The following is a 22111-nucleotide window of genomic DNA, read 5'->3' on the forward strand; positions in this document are numbered from 1 at the left end:
TTCAGCAAAAACTGATTTTCTTTTAATTTTTATTTTATTTTATAGTATTTTACTTCTTAGTTATTTATTTTTGGTTGCGTTGGGTCTTCGCTGCTACGCGCGGGCTTTCTCTACTTGCGTCAAGCGGACGCTACTCTTCATTGCGGTGCGCAGGCTTCTCATTGCTGTGGCTTCTCTTGTTGCGGAGCACGGGCTCTATGTGCACGGGCTCAGTAGTTGAGATACACGGGCTTAGTTGCTCCGCGGCATGTGGGGCCGTCCCGGACCAGGGATCGAACCCGCATCCCCTGCACTGGCAGGTGGATTCTTAACCACCGCGCACAAGGGAAGTGCCAAGTACAAACTTACTTTTAAAAGATGTATAGGATCTATATCCTGAAAATAACAAAATGGTGATTTAAAAAATCAAAGAAGACCTCAATACATACAGACAGACATACAAGGCTCATGGAGGAGAAGACTCAATATATGCAAGATGTCAGTTCTACTCAAGTTGATCTGTAGTTTTAACACAATTCCCATCAACATCCCAGCAATTCTGGGGAGAAACATAAACAAGCTTACTCTAAAATTAGGATGGGGGACATTTCCCTGGTGGCGCAGTGGTTAACGCTCCGTGCTCCGATTGCAGGGTGCCCGGATTCACTCCCAGGTCAGGGAACTAGATCCCACATGCATACCGCAACGAAGCGTTTGAGTTCGCATTCCACAACTAAGGAGCCCCCGTGCCGCAACTAAGGAGCACAGCTGCTGCAACTCAGACCCAGTGCAAAAAAATAAATACATATTTAAAAAATAAAAAGATTAAAATTAAATTAGGATGGAAAGACACAGGACCTACCATATCTAAAATGATTTTGAAAAGAAGAAGGAAAGTAGCAGGAATAATTCTACCTGATCGCAAGGCTTACTGTATAACAACAATAATCACAAGCTTGTGGTTCGTCACAGGGATAGAAACATAGATCCGTGGAACGCAACAGAGATCCCAGAAATACATCTACACAAATATGCCTAATTGGGTTTTGATTAAAGTACAAAAGCAATTCAGTGGAGCAAAGATGGTACCGCAGCAACTGGATAGCCATAGGCAAAAAAAAAAAAAGAAACTCAACCTACATCTCACACCTTATACAAAATTAACGCAAATGTGAAATGTAAACTAAAAAACTTTTAGAAAACAACAAAGGAGAAAAAATTGGGGATCAAGAACCAAAAGAAGAGTTCATAGACGCGATAGCTAAAGTAAAATCCGTAAAAGGAAAATACAGCGAAAACCTCACAAAAATTAAAACCTCTCTCTCTACAAAACAGAACAAAAAAATCCTGCAGACAAGATGAAAAGGAAACGTGCAGAAGGGAAGAAAATATTTGCAAACCGCATATCCAACAAAAGACCAGTATCCACAAATATCTAAACAACTCCCAAAACTCAGCAGTAAAAAAAGAAAACAAATTATAAGACGGAACAGATATTTCAGAGAAAAAACACACAGATGGAAAATTAGCACGTGTAAAGATGTTGTACATCACTATCCAAAGGCAAATGCATATTAAACCCACAATGAAATATTATTACACTATACACCTACCAGAAGGGATAAAATTTTAAAAATAGTGAAAACACCAAATGCTGGTGAGGACGCAGAGAAAATGAATCACTTATACATTGCTGGTGGGAATCTAAAACCACTCATTCTGAAAATAGCTTGCCCGTTTCTTATAAAACTAAACAGGCAATTATCATCCTACCCAGCAACTGTGCTCTTGGGCCTTTATCACAGGGAAATGAAAACTGCGTTCAGACGAAAACCTGCACGTGAATGTTCACAGCAACTTTATTCCTAATAGCTAAAGACTGGAAACAACCCAGATGTCCTTCACGAGGTGAACAGATAAACAAATCATGGTTGTGCTCAGCAATAAAAAGGAAGGAACTACTGATACATGCAGCAACTTGGATGAAACTCCAGGGAATTATGCTGAGTGAGAAAAAGGCAATCCTTAAATATTAACGACTATATGACTCCATTAATAGAACATTGTCCTGCAATGACAATATTATAACGAGGAAGAACATATCCGTATTTGGATGGCTTAAAGATGAAGGCAGGGAAGGAATGCCAAGAAGGAGGTGGGTGTGGTTATAAAAAGCCAAAAGAGGGTTCCTGGAAGTGATAGAACAGTTCTGTATCATGACTGTAGTGGTGAATACCTGAACCTAAACACGTCATAAAAGTGCGGAGAACTACATGCACACACACAGACACACACACAAATGAATACAAGTAAAGCTGGGGTCATCTGAATAGATCTGTGGATCATATCAATGTCAAAATCCTAGTTGTGATATTTTACCATCTTTTTGCAGAATACTACTATTGGGAAGTATTGGGTAAAGGGTACACAGGATCTATTTTTTCTTGCAACTACATGTGATTCTGAAATATCTCAAAATGAAAAGTTTAATGTTGAAAACGCAGTCACTAAGAATTAATATTAAGAATGCTGATGGATCTAGGTTAGAGTGTATCATAATAGGGATCATTTCAAACTCACCTAAACCACCAGTGTGGAAGGAATTTTCTGAATCAGTACCTTCGTCTCTGTCATTTTCCTTTACCGTTGGATAATTCATTGTCTCACAACCCTTTGCTGTGCCGGATTCTGTTTGAACAACATTTTGGTAAGTAAAACATTTTCAAGTGCTGAAAGACAAGAAATCTCAACAGTAATTTTTATTTCAGGCAAAACTATCCTTCAGGAATGAAGGAAAAATAAACACATCCGCAGACAAAGGAAAACTAAACACAAACTGTTACTGACTGACTTACCCTTAAAAACTGGCTAAAGGAAACTCATCTGACCAAAAGGATATAATGAAGGAAGGAAGCTTGGAGCATGAGGAAGGAAGAAAGAACAAAATCCACAGGGACTTCCTTGGAGGTCCAGTGGTTAAGACTCAGCGCTTCCACTGCAGGGGCACGGATTTCATCCCTGGTCAGGGAACTAACACCCTACATGCTGCGTGGTGCAGCCAAAAGAACTTTTTTAATCATAAGAATAATAAAAAGAAAGAGCAGAAATACACATGCAAAGAAACTAGATCATTCATACACTGCTGGTGGGAATGTAAAATGGTACAGCTGCACTGGAAAACAGTTTGCCAGGATTTTACAAAACTCAACTTACTATTACCATAGGACCCAGCTACCGTGCTCCTGGGTGTCAGCCCAGAGAAATGAAAACTGATGTTCATACAGAAACCTATCCATGGGCATGCATAGTATAGTAGCTTTACTCCAAACAGCCGAAAACGAGAAACAACCCAGCCATCCTTCAACTGGTGAACAGACAGAGAAGCCAGGGTACACTCATACCGTGCAGTAGTACTCAAAAATAAAACAGGACTGATATACACAGCAACCTAGATGAGTCTCCAGGGCATTACGGTGAGTGAAAAAAGGCAATCCCAAAAGGTTACATACTATGTGAGTCTATGTAAAACTCTTGAAATGACAAAATTATAACGAAGGAAAACAGATTAGTAGTTGCTGAGGGCAGGGACAGGCATGGTAGCGGTAGGAGCATGAGAGGACAAAGGTGGGTGTGGGTTTAAAGGGCAAAAGGGAGAATCCTTGTGGTGATGGAAATGTTCTGAATCTTCACTGTGATGGAGGATGTCATGAAATTATGTAAAACTCAATACACATACACACACACACACAAACATAAACACACACATATGCAAAGAAAACTGAAAACATCTCAATAGAAATCTGCGGATTTTTTTCAATGTCCATATCCTGGTTGTGATATTGTACTATACTTTTGCAAGGTGTTATCTTTGGGGGAAACCGGGTAAAGTAGACACACGATCTCTCTGCATTATTTTTTACAACTGCATGCCCAGCTAAAATCTTCTTAAAGTAAACCTTTTCATTTTTAATCAGGAAAAGCTACCACTAGCTCATATTAAGGGTGTTCATAAACCTAGATTAAATCGTGCTACTTGTAATATGTATCATTACAAACTCACCAAAACTGGGAGGGATGAAGAAATATGAAGTATCTTACCACTCTCACCTTCCAACAAAGTTGGGTATTTCATCTGAGTGTTATCTTCCAGGCTGCTTACTGCTTCCGCCAATATTTCTGGAAGGAAAACGTTTTTCAAATGCTGTGAGAAATGACTCCCACCCTCATACCTATAGCTGATGAAACTATCCTCCCGTAATGAAGCAAAAATAGATACTGACAGACAAAGGAAAACCAAAGGTATTTGTCACTAACTGACTTATACTTAGAAAATAGCTACAAGAAGACCTTCTAGCAGAAAACCTATAACAGAATTCTGGAGCATTAAGAAGGAGAAAGAACAATGGAAGGAACAGAAATATGCATGCAGAGAAACTAGATCACTCATACATTGCTGGCAGGAAGGGAAAATGGTACAGCTGCACTGGAAAGCAGTTTGACAATTTCTTATAAAACTAAGGGTGCAGTTACCATAGGACCCAGAAATTGCAGTCTCGGGCATTCATCCAAAGAAGTGAAAACTTGTGTGAAAGAGTGAACTGAAGCAAAATTTGAAACTATGAATGAATATTCATATCACCTTTACGCCTAACAGTCAAAAACAGGAAACGCAGAGGTTTTCAACAGATGAACAGAAAAATAAACCCTGGTACATCCACACCACGAAATACTAGTCAGCGATAAAAAAGAAGCAACCACTGATACAACAGTGTGAATGAATCTCCAGGGAATTACACTGAGGGAAGAAGCCAGTCTCAAACACCACATGATTCCATGTATATAACAACACTGAAGGGACGAATAATAGATCTGGAGAAGAGATTCATAGTTATCATGCAACAGGGCAGAGGGTAGGAGTAGGGGGCAAATGTCAATAGGAAGGGGCCGGGTGTGGTTATAAAAGAGCAATATGAGAGATCGTGCTGCTGATGGGACTGTTTCAGGGCTTGCCTCTGGTAGAAGGTACGTAAACCTGCACACATGGTAAAACTGTATAGAACTAAATACGCACACATATTAATGCAAGTGAAACTGGGGACAGCTCCAAAATATCTGTGGATGGTATCATGTCACTATCTTGGTTGTGATAATTTTCTATCATTCTGCAAGTTGATACCATTTTACAGTTGTAAATACCATTGCGGAAAAGTGGGTAAAGAGAACACAGGATCCTTCTGTACTATTTATTATAACTGCTATCTTACACTAAACCACTAAACCACTATACCACTATCTTACACTAAACAGACTGATGACTCTACATTCAATATGCTATATGTCAAAGTATCATTTCAAACTCACCAAAACTGGGAGGAATGCAGCGACATAATGAGGAAATATCTTGGCTACTGTTCTTTTCCAATAAAAGTGGATAAGTTGTTGTCTCAGGGCTCTTTTCTAGGTAGTTTGAGCTTTTAACAACATTTCTAAAAATAAAACACTTTCAACTACTAAAAGATAAGAATTCTCAACCATGAATTCTATTTTGCCTCATTTTTTTTGGCCACACCACGCGGCATGCAGGATCTTAGTACCCAGAGCAGGGATCGGAACCGTGCCTCCTGCAAGGTTAGCGCGGAATCTTAACCACAGGACCGCCAGAGAGGTCCCTGAACCATGAATTCTATATCGGGCAAAACAATCCTTCAAGAATGAAGCAGTTCTGGGACTTCCCTGGTGGCGCACTGATTAGGAATACGCCTGCCAATGCAGGGGACACGGGTACGAGCCCTGCTCTGGGAAGATGCCACATGCCGCGGAGGAACTAAGCCCGTGCGCCACAACTACTGAGCCTGCGCTCTAGAGCCCGCGAGACACAACTACTGAGCCCTCGTGCCACAACTACTGAAGCCCAGGCACCTAGAGCCCGTGCTCCGCAACAAGAAAAGCCACCGCAAGGAGAAGCCCACGCACCGCAACAGAGACTAACCCCCCCCCCGCTCGCAGCAACTAGAGAAAGCCCGCACCCAGTAACAAAGACCGAACGCAGCCAAAAATAACTTAATTAATTTTTAAAAAAGGAAAAAAACGATAATAGGGAATACTACAACCCACTTTGCCCTCACAAATTTGATAACTTAGAAGAAATGGACCAATACTTCCAAAATTACAAATACTACAACTCAACGAAGATGGCATAGGTAGTCTAAACAGTCCTATAACCGTCAAAGATATCAAATTTGCAATTAAAAAGCTCCCAAAAAGGTATCTACAAGCCCAGATGATTTCACTGGAGATTTTCACCAAACATTTAGAGAATTAACACTAATTTATCATTTACTCCTCCATAAAATACAAGAGGAGGCAATCCTTACTCATTTTATGAGGCTAGTATGCTCTGATACCAAAACCACACAGAGATAACACACAAAAAAGAAAACTACACACCAATATCTACCATGAACTTGGACACATAAATTCTTAATCAAATATTTGCCAACCAAATCAATTATGTATTCAAAGGATTATACACCATGACCAAGTATGATTTAACCCAGGTATGCAAGGCTGGTCCAACAATGGAAAACCTATCAATATACTCCATCATATCAGCAGGCTAACGAACAAGAACCATGTGATCATGGACATAGAAAAAACATTTGCAAAACACTCTCAGCAAGTTAGGAAGAGAGGGAAACCGCCCCAACTTAATAATGATCATCCACCGAAACCAAGAGTTCTCATCATGTTAAGTGGTGAACGACTGAATGCTTTCTTCCCAAGATCACAAACAAAGCAAGGATGTCCACTCTCACCACTCTTATTCAACATAATACTGGAGATTCTAGCCACTGCAATAATGCAATAAAAAGGATCAAAAAGCATACACATTGGACAGGAAGCAATATAATGGTCCCCACTTGCAGCTGGCATAATGCAAGAAGGATGGCTATGTAGAAAATCCCAAGGAATTGCTCAAAAACACTCTTAAAACTAATAAGTGAGTTCATCCAGGTCACAGAATACAAGATCAACATTCTAAAATTAAGCTTAATTCTATATACAGGTGACCCTTGAACAATGTGAGCTTTCGGGGCACCGACTCTCCACGCAGTCAAAATCCACATGTAACTTTATAAATGGTAGTCGTATCTGCAGTTACCCACCTGTGGATTCAACCAACCTCGGACTCTATAGTACTATAGTATCTACTGAAAAAAATCCACATGTAAGTGGACCCACACAGTTCAAAGCCATGTTGTTCAAGGGTCAACTGTACTAACAATGACCACGTGTAACCCAAATTAAAAACATAATACCATTTACATCTCCAAAAAATAGAATACTTCAGCAAAAACTGATTTTCTTTTAATTTTTATTTTACTTTATATTATTTTACTCCTTATTTAGTTATGTTTCTTTGTGTTGGGTCTTCGCTGCTACGCGCGGGCTTTCTCTACTTGCGTCACACAGACGCTACTCTTCGTTGTGGTGCATGGGTTTCTCATTGCTGTGGCTTCTCTTGTTGCAGAGCATGGGCTAAGTAGTTGAGGCACACGGGCTTAGTTGCTCCACGGCATGTGGGATCTTCCCAAAGCAGGGATCGAACCCACATCCCCTGCATTGCCAGGTGGATTCTTAACCACCGCGCCTCCAGGGAAGTACCAAGCACAAACTTATTTTTAAAAGATGTATAGGATCTATATCCTGAAAATAACAAAATGATGATTTAAAAAATCAAAGAAGACCTCAATACACACAGCAGACATACAATGCTCATGGAGAAGAAGATTCAATATACGCAAGATGTCAGTTCTTCTCAAGGTGACCTGTGGTTTTAACACAATTCCCATCAAAATCCCAGCAATTCCGGGGGGAAACATAAACAAACTTATTCTAAAATTAGGATGGGGGACACTTCCCAGGCTGCGCAGTGGTTAAGGCTCCGCGCTCTCAATGCAGGGGGCCCGGGTTCAATCCCTGGTCAGGGAACTAAATCCCACATACGTGCCGCAACTAAGCGTTTGAGTACGCATGCCACAACTAAGGAGCCCGCGTGCCGCAACTGAGGAGCAAAACTGCCGCACCTCAGACCCAGTGCAACCAATACATCTTTAAAAAATAAGTAAATAAAAAATACAATTAGGATGGAAAGGCACAGGACCTACCATATTTAAACTGATTTTGAAAAAGCAGAAAAGTATGAGGAATCATTCTACCTGATGGTAAGGCTTACTGCATAACAACAATAATCACAACGTTGAGGTTTGGCAGGGGGGTAGAAACATAGATCCGTGGAACAAAATAGAGATCCCAGAAATAGATCTACACAAATATGCCTAATTGGCTTTTGATTAAGGTACAAAAGCAATTCAATGGAGCAAACATGGTACTGCGGCAACTGGATACCATAGGCAAAAAAAACAAAAGAACCTCAACCTACATCTCACACCTCTTACAAAATTAACGCACATATGAAATGTTAACTGTAAAACCTTTAGAAAAAAACAAAGGAAAAAAAATTTGGGATCAAGAACTAAACAAAGAGTTCATAGACGCGATAGCTAAAGTAAAATCCATAAAAGAAAAATACAGCGGGAACCTCACAAAAACTAACAACTTTCTCTCTGCAAAACAAAACAAAACAAAACAAAACAAAACAAACCAGTAGACAGGATGAAAAGGAAACCTGCAGAAAGGAAGAACATATTTGCAAACCACATATCCAACAAAAGACCAGTATCCACAAATATCTAAACAACTCCCAAAACTCAGCATTAAAAAGAAAGAAAACAAATTATAGGACAAAAGAGATACTTCAGAGAAAGAACATATACATGGAAAAATTATCACATGTAAAATGTTGTATATCACTATCCAAAGGCAAATAACATATTAAACCCACAATGAAATATTATTACACTATACACCTACCAGAAAGGGTAAAATTTTAAAAATAGTGAAAACACCAAATGCTGGTGAGGATGCAGAGAAAATGAATCACTTATACATTGCAGTTGGGAATATAAAATCACTCATTCTGAAAACAGCTTGCCCGTTTCTTATAAAACTAAACAGGCAATAATCATACTACCCAGCAACTGTGCTCTTGCGCCTTTATCAAAGGGAAATGAAAACTGCATTCAGACAGAAACCTACACATTAATGTTCACAGAAACTTTACTCCTCATAGCTGAAGACTGGAAACAACCCAGATGTCCTTCACGAGGTGAACAGATAAACAAATCATGGTTGTGCTCAGCAATAAAAAGGAAGGAACTACTGATACATGCAGCAACTTGCATGAATCTCCAGGGAATTATGCTGAGTGAGAAAAAGGCAATCCTTAAATATTAACGACTATATGACTCCATTAATAGAACATTGTCCTGCAATGACAAAATTATAACGAGGGAGAACACATTCGTATTTGGATGGCTTAAAGATGAAGGCAGGGAAGGAATGCCAAGAAGGAGGTGGGTGTGGTTATAAAAAGCCAAAGGAGGAATCCCGGAAGTGATAGAACAGTTCTGTATCATGACTGTAGTGGTGAATACCTGAACCTAAACACGTCATAAAAGTGCGCAGAACTATATACACACACACAGACACACACACAAATGAATACAACTAAAGCTGGGGTCATCTGAATAGATCTCTGGATCATATCAATGTCAAAATCCTAGTTGAGATATTTTACTATGTTTTTGCAGAATACTACTATTGGGAAGTATTGGGTAAACGGTACACAGGATCTGCCTATTTTTTCTTGCGACTACATGCGATTCTGAAATATCTCAAAATGAAAGGTTTAATGTTGAAAACGCAGTCACTAAGAATTAACATTAAGAATGCTGATGGATAGGTTAGAGTGTATCGTAATAGGGATCATTTCAAACTCACCAAAAGAAGCAGTGAGGAAGGAATTTTCTGAATCAGTATCTTCGTCACTGTCACTTTCCTGTACCATTGGATAATTCATTATCTCACAACGCATTTCTGGGCCGGATTCTGTTTGAACAACATTTTGGTAAGTAAAACATTTTCAAGTGCTGAAAGACAAGAAATCTCAACAGTAATTTTTATTTCAGGCAAAACTATCCTTCAGGAATGAAGGAAAAATAAACACATCCGCAGACAAAGGAAAACTAAACACAAACTGTTACTGACTGACTTACCCATAAAAACTGGCTAAAGGAAACTCATCTGACCAAAAGGATATAATGAAGGAAGGAAGCTTGGAGCATGAGGAAGGAAGAAAGAACAAAATCCACAGGGACTTCCTTGGAGGTCCAGTGGTTAAGGCTCAGCGCTTCCACTGCAGGGGCACGGATTTCATCCCTGGTCAGGGAACTAACACCCTACATGCTGCGTGGTGCAGCCAAAAGAACTTTTTTAATCATAAGAATAATAAAAAGAAAGAGCAGAAATACACATGCAAAGAAACTAGATCATTCATACACTGCTGGTGGGAATGTAAAATGGTACAGCTGCACTGGAAAACAGTTTGCCAGGATTTTACAAAACTCAACTTACTATTACCATAGGACCCAGCTACCGTTCTCTTGGGTGTCAGCCCAGAGGAATGAAAACAGATGTTCATACAGAAACCTATCCATGGGCATGCACAGTATAGTAGCTTTACTCCAAACAGCCGAAAACGAGAAAAAACCCAGCCATCCTTCAACTGGTGAACAGACAGACAAGCCATGGTACATACACCCTTATCGTGCAGTAGTACTCAAAAATAAAAAAGGACTGATATACACAGCAACCTAGATAAGCCTCCAGGGCATTACGGTGAGTGAAAAAGGCAATCCCAAAAGGTTACATACTATGTGAGTCTATGTAAAACTGTTGAATTTACAAAATTATAACGAAGGAAAACAGATTAGCAGTTGCTGAGGCCAGGGACAGGCATGGTAGCGGTAGGAGCATGAGAGGACAAAGGTGGGTGTGGGTTTCAAGGGCAAAAGGGAGAATCCTTGTGGTGATGGTAATATTCTGAATCTTCACTGTGATGGAAGATGTCGTGAAATTATATAAAACTGAATACACACACACACACGAACATACACATATATACAAATAAAACTGAAGACATCTCGATAAAAATCTGCGGATTTTATCAATGTCTATATCCTGGTTGTGATATTGTACTATAGTTTTGCAAGGTGTTATCTTTGGAGGAAACCAGGTAAAATATACACACGATCTCTCTGCATTATTTTTTACAACTGCATGCCCAGCTAAAATCTTCTTAAAGTAAACCTTTTCATTTTTAATCAGGAAAAGCTACCACTAGCTCATATTAAGGGTGTTCGTAAACCTAGATTAAATCGTGCTACTTGTAATATGTATCATTACAAACTCACCAAAATTGGGAGGGATGAAGAAATATGAAGTATCTTACCACTCTCACCTTCCAACAAAGTTGGGTATTTCATCTGAGTGTTATCTTCCAGGCTGCTTACTGCTTCCGCCAATATTTCTGGAAGGAAAACGTTTTTCAAATGCTGTGAGAAATGACTCCCACCCTCATACCTATAGCTGATGAAACTATCCTCCCGTAGTGAAGCAAAAATAGATATTGACAAACAAAGGAAAACCAAAAGTATTTGTCACTAACTGACTTATACTTAGAAAATACGTACAAGAAAACCTTCTAGCAGAAAACCTTTAATAGAATTCTGGAGCATTAAGAAGCAGACAGAACAATGGAAGGAACAGAAATATGCATGCAGAGAAACTAGATCACTCATACATTGCTGGCAGGAAGGGAAAATGGTACAGCTGCACTGGAAAGCAGTTTGACAATTTCTTATAAAACTAAGGGTGCAGTTACCATAGGACCCAGAAATTGCAGTCTCGGGCATTCATCCAAAGAAGTGAAAACTTGTGTGAAAGAGTGAACTGAAGCAAAATTTGAAACTATGAATGAATATTCATATCACCTTTACGCCTAACAGTCAAAAACAGGAAACGCAGAGGTTTTCAACAGATGAACAGAAAAATAAACCCTGGTACATCCACACCACGAAATACTAGTCAGCGATAAAAAAGAAGGAACCACTGATACAACAGTGTGAATGAATCTCCAGGGAATTACACTGAGGGAAGAAGCCTCAAACACCACATGATTCCAAGTATATAACAACGCTGAAGGGACAAATAATAGATCTGGAGAAGAGATTCATAGTTATCATGCAACAGGGCAGAGGGTAGGAGTAGGGGGCAAATGTCAATAGGAAGGGGACGGGTGTGGTTATAAAAGAGCAATATGAGAGATCATACTGCTGATGGCACTGTTTCAGGGCTTGCCTCTGGTAGAAGGTACGTGAACCTGCGCATATGATAAAACTGTAGAGAACTAAATACACACACATATTAATGCAAGTGAAACTGGGGACAGCTCCAAAATATCTGTGGATGGTATCATGTCACTATCTTGGTTGTGATAATTTTCTATCATTCTGCAAGTTGATACCATTTTACAGTTGTAAATACCATTGCGGAAAAGTGGGTAAAGAGAACACAGGATCCTTATGTACTATTTATTATAACTGCATGTGCAGCTAAACTTTTCTGAAAATAAAAACTTTAATTAGCAAGAGCTACCACCATCTTACACTAAACAGACTGATGACTCTACATTCACTATGCTATATGTCAAAGTATCATTTCAAACTCACCCAAACTGGGAGGAATGCAGTGACATAATGAGGAAATATCTTGGCTACTGTTGTTTTCCAATTAAAGTGGATAATTTGCTGTCTCAGGGCTCTTTTCTAGGTAGTTTGAGCTTTTAACAACATTTCTAAAAACAAAACACTTTCAACTACTAAAAGATAAGAATTCTCAACCATGAATTCTATTTTGTCTTATTTATTTTGGCCGCACCACGTGGCATGCAGGATCTTAGTACCCAGAGCAGGGAACGGACCCGTGCTCCCTGCAGCGTTAGCGCGGAATCTTAACCACAGGACCTCCAGAGAAGTCGCTGAAACATGTATTCTATATCGGGCAAAACAATCCTTCAAGAATGAAGCAGATTTGGGACTTCACTGGTGGCGCACTGATTAGAAATCCGCCTGCCAATGCAGGGGACACGGGTATGAACCCTGCACTGGGAAGATGCCACATAGCGAGAAGCAAGTAAGCCCGTGCTCCACAGGTACTGACCCTGCGCTCTAGAGCCCGCAATACACAACTACTAAGCCCTCGGGCAACAACTACTGAAGCCCGGGCACCTAGAGCCCATGCTCCGCAACAAGAAAAGCCACCGCAAGGAGAAGCCCACGCACCGCAACAGAGAGTAACCCCCGCTCGCCCCAACTAGAGAAAGCCTGCACACAGTAACAAAGACCGAACGCAGCCAAAAATAAATTAATCAATTGATTTTAGAAAAAGGAAAAAAAGGATAATAGGGAATACTGCAACCCACTTTGCCTTCATAAGTTTGATAACTTCGAACAAATGGAAAATACTTCCAACATTACAAATACTAAAACTCAACGAAGATGGCATAGATAATCTAAATAGTCCGATAACCATCAAAGATATTAAATTTGCAATTAGAAAGCTCCCAAAAAGATATCTACAAACCCACATGATTTCACTGGAGATTTTTACCAAACATTTAAAGAATTAACACTAATTTATCATTTACTCCTCCATAAAATACAAGAAGAGGAAATCCTTACTCATTTTATGAGGCTAGTATGCTCTGATACCAAAACCACACAGAGATAACACACAGAAAAGAAAACTACACACCAATATCTTTCATGAACTTGGACACATAAATTCTTAATCAAATATTTGCCAACCAAATCAATTATGTATTCAAAGGATTATACACCATGACCAAGAAGGATTTAACCCAGGTATGCAAGGCTCGTCCAACAATGGAAAACCTATCAATATACTCCATCATATCAGCAGGCTAACGAACAAGAACCATGTGATCATGGACATAGAAAAAACATTTGCAAAATACTCTCAGCAAGTTAGGAAGAGAGGGAAACCGCCCCAACTTAATAAAGATCATCCACCGCAACCAAGAGTTCTCATCATGTTAAGTGGTGAACGACTGAATGCTTTCTTCCCAAGATCACAAACAAAGCAAGGATGTCCACTCTCACCACTCTTATTCAACATAATACTGGAGATTCTAGCCACTGCAATAATGCAATAAAAAGGATCAAAAAGCATACACATTGGACAGGAAGCAATATAATGGTCCCACTTGCAGCTGGCATAATGCAAGAAGGATGGCTATGTAGAAAATCCCAAGGAATTGCTCAAAAAAGACTCTTAAAACTAGTAAGTGAGTTCATCCAGGTCACAGAATACAACATCAACATTCTAAAATTAAGCTTAATTCTATCTACAGTTGACCCTTGAACAATGTGAGCTTTAGGGGCACCGACTCTCCACGCAGTCAAAATCCACATGTAACTTTATAAATGGTAGTAGTATCTGCAGTTACCCGTCTGTGGATTCAACCAACCTCGGACTCTATAGTACTATAGTATTTACTGAAAAAAATCCACATGTAAGTGGACCCACACAGTTCAAAGCTATGCTGATCAAGGGTCAACTGTACTAACAATGACCACGTGTAACCCAAATTAAAAACATAATACCATTTACATCTCCAAAAAAATAGAATACTTTAGCAAAAACTGATTTTCTTTTTATTTTACTTTATAATATTTTACTCCTTATTTAGTTATTTTTCGTTGCGTTGGGTCTTCGCTGCTACGCGCGGGCTTTCTCTACTTGCGTCACATGGACGCTACTCTTCGTTGCGGTGCACGGGCTTCTCATTGCTGTGGCTTCTCTTGTTGCAGAGCACGGGCCCTAGGTGCACCGGCTAAGTAGTTGAGGCACACGGGCTTAGTTGCTCCACAGCATGTGGGATATTCCCGAACCAGGGATTGAACCCACATCCCCGGCATTGCCAGGTGGATTCTTAACCACCGCGCCTCCTGGGAAGTACCAACCACAAACTTATTTTTAAAAGATGTATAGGATCTATATTCTGAAAATAACAAAATGATGATTTAAAAAATCAAAGAAGACCTCAATACATACAGACAGACATACAATGCTCATGGAGGAGAAGATTAAATATACGCAATATGTAAGTTCTTCTCAAGTTGACTTGCGGTTTTAACACAATTCCCATCAAAATCCCAGCAATTCTGGGGTGAAACATAAACAAGCTTATTCTAAAATTAGGATGGGGGACACTTCCCAGGTGGTGCAGTGGTTAAAGCTCCGCGCTCTCAGTGCAGGGGGCCCGGGTTCAATCCCTGGTCAGGGAACTAAATCCCACATACGTGCCGCAACTGAGCGTTTGAGTTCGCATGCCACAACTAAGGAGCCCGCGTGCCGAAACTAAGGAGCACAGCTGCCGCAACTCAGACCCAGTGCAACCAAATAAATACATATTTAAAAAATAAGTAAATAAAAATAAAAAATACAATTAGGATGGAAAGGCACAGGACCTACCATATTTAGACTGATTTTGAAAAAGCAGAAAAGTATGAGGAATCATTCTACCTGATGGCAAGGCTTACTGCATAACAAAAATAATCACAATGTTGTGGTTTCGCAGGGGGGTAGAAACATAGATCGGTGGAACAAAATAGAGATCCCAGAAATAGATCTACACAAATATGCCTAATTGGCTTTTGATTAAGGTACAAAAGCAATTCAATGGAGCAAACATGGTACTGCGGCAACTGGATACCATAGGCAAAAAAAACAAAAGAACCTCAACCTACATCTCACACCTTTTACAAAATTAACGCACATATGAAATGTTAACTGTAAAACCTTTAGAAAAAAACAAAGGAGACAAAAAATTGGCATCAAGAACTAAACAAAGAGTTCATAGACGCGATAGCTAAAGTAAAATCCATAAAAGGAAAATACAGCGGGAACCTCACAAAAACTAACAACTTTCTCTCTGCAAAACAAAACAAAACAAAACAAAAAAACCAGTAGACAGGATGAAAAGGAAACCTGCAGAAAGGAAGAACATATTTGCAAACCACATATCCAACAAAAAACCAGTATCCACAAATATCTAAACAACTCCCAAAACTCAGCATTAAAAAAAAAGAAAACAAATTATAAGACAGAAGAGATATTTCAGAGAAAGAACATATACATGGAAAAATTATCACATGTAAAATGTTGTATATCACTATCCAAAGGCAAATACATATTAAACCCACAATGAAATATTATTACACTATACACCTACCAGAAGGGATAAAATTTTAAAAATACTGAAAAGACCAAATGCTGGTGAGGATGCAGAGAAAATGAATCACTTATACATTGCAGGTGGGAATATAAAATCACTCATTCTGAAAACAGCTTGCCCGTTTCTTATAAAACTAAACAGGCAATAATCATACTACCCAGCAACTGTGCTCTTGCGCCTTTATCAAAGGGAAATGAAAACTGCATTCAGACAGAAACCTACACATTAATGTTCACAGAAACTTTACTCCTCATAGCTAAAGACTGGAAACAACCCGGATGTCCTTCACGAGGTGAACAGATAAACAAATCATGGTTGTGCTCAGCAATAAAAAGGAAGGAACTACTGATACATGCAGCAACTTGCATGAATCTCCAGGGAATTATGCTGAGTGAGAAAAAGGCAATCCTTAAATATTAACGACTATATGACTCCATTAATAGAACATTGTCCTGCAATGACAAAATTATAACGAGGAAGAACATATTCGTATTTGGATGGCTTAAAGATGAAGGCAGGGAAGGAATGACAAGAAGGAGGTGGGTGTGGTTATAAAAAGCCAAAGGAGGAATCCCGGAAGTGATAGAACAGTTCTGTATCATGACTGTAGTGGTGAATACCTGAACCTAAACACGTCATAAAACTGCGCAGAACTATATACACACACACAGACACACACACAAATGAATACAAGTTAAGCTGGGGTCATCTGAATAGATCTGTGGATCATATCAATGTCAAAATCCCAGTTGAGATATTTTACTATCTTTTTGCAGAATACTACTATTGGGAAGTATTGGGTAAACGGTACACAGGATCTGCCTATTTTTTCTTGCAACTACACGTGATTCTGAAATATCTCAAAATGAAAAGTTTAATGTTGAAAACGCAGTCACTAAGAATTAACATTAAGAATGCTGATGGATCTAGGTTAGAGTGTATCATAATAGGGATCATTTCAAACTCACCAAAAGAAGCAGTGAGGAAGGAATTTTCTGAATCAGTATCTTCGTCACTGTCACTTTCCTGTACCATTGGATAATTCATTATCTCACAACGCATTTCTGGGCCGGATTCTGTTTGAACAACATTTTGGTAAGTAAAACATTTTCAAGTGCTGAAAGACAAGAAATCTCAACAGTAATTTTTATTTCAGGCAAAACTATCCTTCAGGAATGAAGGAAAAATAAACACATCCGCAGACAAAGGAAAACTAAACACAAACTGTTACTGACTGACTTACCCATAAAAACTGGCTAAAGGAAACTCATCTGACCAAAAGGATATAATGAAGGAAGGAAGCTTGGAGCATGAGGAAGGAAGAAAGAACAAAATCCACAGGGACTTCCTTGGAGGTCCAGTGGTTAAGGCTCAGCGCTTCCACTGCAGGGGCACGGATTTCATCCCTGGTCAGGGAACTAACATCCTACATGCTGCGTAGTGTAGCCAAAAGAACTTATTTAATCATAAGAATAATAAAAAGAAAGAGCAGAAATACACATGCAAAGAAACTAGATCATTCATACATTGCTGGTGGGAATGTAAAATGGTACAGCTGCACTGGAAAACAGTTTGCCAGGATTTTACAAAACTCAACTTACTATTACCATAGGACCCAGCTACTGTGCTCTTGGGTGTTAGCCCAGAGGAATGAAAACAGATGTTCATACAGAAACCTATCCATGGGCATGCACAGTATAGTAGCTTTACTCCAAACAGCCGAAAACGAGAAACAACCCAGCCATCCTTCAACTGGTGAACAGACAGAGAAGCCAGGGTACACTCATACCGTGCAGTACTACTCAAAAATAAAACAGGACTGATATACACAGCAACCTAGATAAGCCTCCAGGGCATTACGGTGAGTGAAAAAAGGCAATCCCAAAAGGTTACATACTATGTGAGTCTATGTAAAACTCTTTAAATGACAAAATTATAACGAAGGAAAACAGATTAGTAGTTGCTGAGGGCAGGGACAGGCATGGTAGCGGTAGGAGCATGAGAGGACAAAGGTGGGTGTGGGTTTAAAGGGCAAAAGGGAGAATCCTTGTGGTGATGGTAATATTCTGAATCTTCACTGTGATGGAAGATGCCGTGAATTAATATAAAACTGAATACACAGACACACACAAACATAAACATACACATATATACAAATGAAACTGAAGACATCTCGATAAAAATCTGCGCATTTTATCAATGTCTATATCCTGGTTGTGATACTGTACTATAGTTTTGCAAGGTGTTATCTTTGGGGGAAACTGGGTAAAGTATACACACGATCTCTCTGCATTATTTTTTACAACTGCACGCCCAGCTAAAATCTTCTTAAAGTAAACCTTTTCATTTTTTATCAGGAAAAGCTACCACTAGCTCATATAAGGGTGTTCATAAACCTAGATTAAATCGTGCTACTTGTAATATGTATCATTACAAACTCACCAAAATTGGGAGGGATGAAGAAATATGAAGTATCTTACCACTCTCACCTTCCAAGAAAGCTGGGTATTTCATCTGAGGTTTATCTTCCAGGCTGCTTTCTGGTGTCACAGAGTTTTCTGTAAGGAAAACTTTTTTCAAATGCTGTGAGAAATGACTCCCACCCTCATACCTATAGCTGATGAAACTATCCTCCCGTAATGAAGCAAAAATAGATATTGACAGACAAAGGAAAACCAAATGTATTTCTCACTAACTGACTTATACTTAGAAAATAGCTACAAGAAGACCTTCTAGCAGAAAACCTATAACAGAATTCTGGAGCATTAAGAAGGAGAAAGAACAATGGAAGGAACAGAAATATGCATGCAGAGAAACTAGATCACTCATACATTGCTGGCAGGAAGGGAAAATGGTACAGCTGCACTGGAAAGCAGTTTGACAATTTCTTATAAAACTAAGGGTGCAGTTACCATAGGACCCAGAAATTGCAGTCTCGGGCATTCATCCAAAGAAGTGAAAACTTGTGTCAAAGAGTGAACTGAAGCAAAATTTGAAACTATGAATGAATATTCATATCACCTTTACGCCTAACAGTCAAAAACAGGAAACGCAGAGGTTTTCAACAGATGAACAGAAAAATAAACCCTGGTACATCCACACCACGAAATACTAGTCAGCGATAAAAAAGAAGGAACCATTGATACAACAGTGTGAATGAATCTCCAGGGAATTACACTGAGGGAAGAAGCCAGTCTCAAACACCACATGATTCCATGTATATAACAATGCTGAAGGGACAAATAATAGATCTGGAGAAGAGATTCATAGTTATCATGCAACAGGGCAGAGGGTAGGACTAGGGGGCAAATGTCAATAGGAAGGGGACGGGTGTGGTTACAAAAGAGCAATATGAGAGATCGTGGTGGTGACGGGACTGTTTCAGGGCTTGCCTGTGGTAGGAGGTACGTGAACATGCACATATGATAAAACTGTAGAGAACTCAATACACACACATATTAATGCAAGTGAAACTGGGGACAGCTCCAAAATATCTGTGGATGGTATCATGTCACTATCTTGGTTGTGATAATTTTCTATCATTCTGCAAGTTGATACCATTTTACAGTTGTAAATACCATTGGGGAAAAGTGGGTAAAGAGAACACAGGAACCTTCTGTACTATTTATTATAACTGCATGTGCAGCTAAACTTTTCTGAAAATAAAAACTTTAATTAGCAAGAGCTACCACCATCTTACACTAAACAGACTGATGACTCTACATTCACTATGCTATATGTCAAAGTATCATTTCAAAGTCACCAAAAGTGGGAGGAATGCAGTGACATAATGAGGAAATATCTTGGCTACTGTAGTTTTCAAATTAAAGTGGATAATTTGTTGTCTCGGGGCTCTTTTCTAGGTAGTTTGAGCTTTTAACAACATTTCTAAAAATAAAACACTTTCAACTACTAAAAGATAAAAATTCTCAACCATGAATTCTATTTTGCCTTATTTATTTTGGCCGCACCACGTGGCATGCAGGATCTTACTACCCAGAGCAGGGATCGGACCCGTGCCCCCTGCAGGGTTAGCACGGAATCTTAACCACAGGACCGCCAGAGAAGTCGCTGAAACATGTATTCTATATCGGGCAAAACAATCCTTCAAGAATGAAGCAGTTTTGGGACTTCCCTGGTGGCGCACTGATTAGGAATACGCCTGCCAATGCAGGGGACACGGGTACGAGCCCTGCTCTGGGAAGATGCCACATGCCGCGGAGGAACTAAGCCCGTGCGCCACAACTACTGAGCCTGCGCTCTAGAGCCCGCAATACACAACTACTAAGCCCTCGTGCCACAACTACTGAAGCCCAGGCACCTAGAGCCCGTGCTCCGCAACAAGAAAAGCCACCGCAAGGAGAAGCCCACGCACCGCAACAGAGAGTAACCCCTGCTCGCCCCAACTAGAGAAAGCCCGCACCCAGTAACAAAGACCGAACGCAGCCAAAAATAAATTAATCAATTAATTTTAGAAAAAGGAAAAAAAGGATAATAGGGAATACTACAACCCACTTTGCCTTCATAAGTTTGATAACTTCGAAGAAATGGAAAATACTTCCAACATTACAAATACTAAAACTCAACGAAGATGGCATAGGTGTTCTAAAGAGTCCTATAACCGTCAAAGATATCAAATTTGCAATTAAAAAGCTCCCAAAAAGGTATCTACAAGCCCAGATGATTTCACTGGAGATTTTCACCAAACATTTAGGGAATTAACACTAATTTATCATTTACTCCTCCATAAAATACAAGAGGAGGCAATCCTTACTCATTTTATGAGGCTAGTATGCTCTGATACCAAAACCACACAGAGATAACACACAAAAAAGAAAACTACACACCAATATCTACCATGAACTTGGACACATAAATTCTTAATCAAATATTTGCCAACCAAATCAATTATGTATTCAAAGGATTATACACCATGACCAAGAAGGATTTAACCCAGGTATGCAAGGTTGGTCCAACAATGGAAAACCTATCCATATACTCCATCATATCAGCAGGCTAACGAACAAGAACCATGTGATCATGGACATAGAAAAATCATTTGCAAAAAACTCTCAGCAAGTTAGGAAGAGAGGGAAACCGCCCCAACTTAATAATGATCATCCACCGAAACCAAGAGTTCTCATCATGTTAAGTGGTGAACGACTGAATGCTTTCTTCCCAAGATCACAAACAAAGCAAGGATGTCCACTCTCACCACTCTTATTCAACATAATACTGGAGATTCTAGCCACTGCAATAATGCAATAAAAAGGATCAAAAAGCATACACATTGGACAGGAAGCAATATAATGGTCCCCACTTGCAGCTGGCATAATGCAAGAAGGATGGCTATGTAGAAAATCCCAAGGAATTGCTCAAAAACACTCTTAAAACTAATAAGTGAGTTCATCCAGGTCACAGAATACAAGATCAACATTCTAAAATTAAGCTTAATTCTATATACAGCTGACCCTTGAACAATGTGAGCTTTAGGGAAACCAACTCTCCACGCAGTCAAAATCCACATGTAACTTTATAAATGGTAGTTGTATCTGCATCTGTGGATTCAACCAACCTCGGACTCTATAGTACTATAGTATTTACTGAAAAATATCCACATGTAAGTGGACCCACACAGTTCAAAGCCATGTTGTTCAAGGGTCAACTGCACTAACAATGACCACGTGTAACCCAAATTAAAAACATAATACCAGAAAATTGAAATTGTATCAAGTATCTTTTCTGACCACAATGCCATGAGACTAGATAGCAATTACAGTAAAAGATCTGTAAAAAATACAAACACATGGAGGCTAAACAATACACTACTTAATAATGAAGTGATCACTG

At 39.4% G+C, this 22111-nt stretch overlaps 1 protein-coding gene across 12 annotated transcripts in view; it reads right to left on the reverse strand.

Annotated features, from left to right (window-relative positions):
* BEND2 (BEN domain containing 2) overlaps positions 1-22111 on the reverse strand; it is a 96173-nt gene that overhangs the window by 24217 nt on the left and 49845 nt on the right. For 9 of the 12 annotated variants that reach the window (XM_079910641.1, XM_079910637.1, XM_079910644.1 and 6 more), the window contains exons 11-16: positions 18742-18819; positions 17230-17337; positions 11393-11470; positions 9883-9990; positions 4078-4155; positions 2560-2667 (exon numbers count right to left, since the gene is read on the reverse strand). In XM_079910641.1, coding sequence (XP_079766767.1) covers positions 2560-2667; positions 4078-4155; positions 9883-9990; positions 11393-11470; positions 17230-17337; positions 18742-18819 — 558 coding nt within the window. The remainder of the gene's footprint in view (positions 1-2559; positions 2668-4077; positions 4156-9882; positions 9991-11392; positions 11471-17229; positions 17338-18741; positions 18820-22111) is intronic. The other 3 variants (XM_079910642.1, XM_079910643.1, XM_079910646.1) reach the window with 3 other exon arrangements.

Source organism: Stenella coeruleoalba (assembly GCF_951394435.1).
Source record: "Stenella coeruleoalba genome assembly, chromosome: X".
Classification (NCBI taxonomy): Eukaryota; Metazoa; Chordata; class Mammalia; order Artiodactyla; family Delphinidae; genus Stenella; species Stenella coeruleoalba.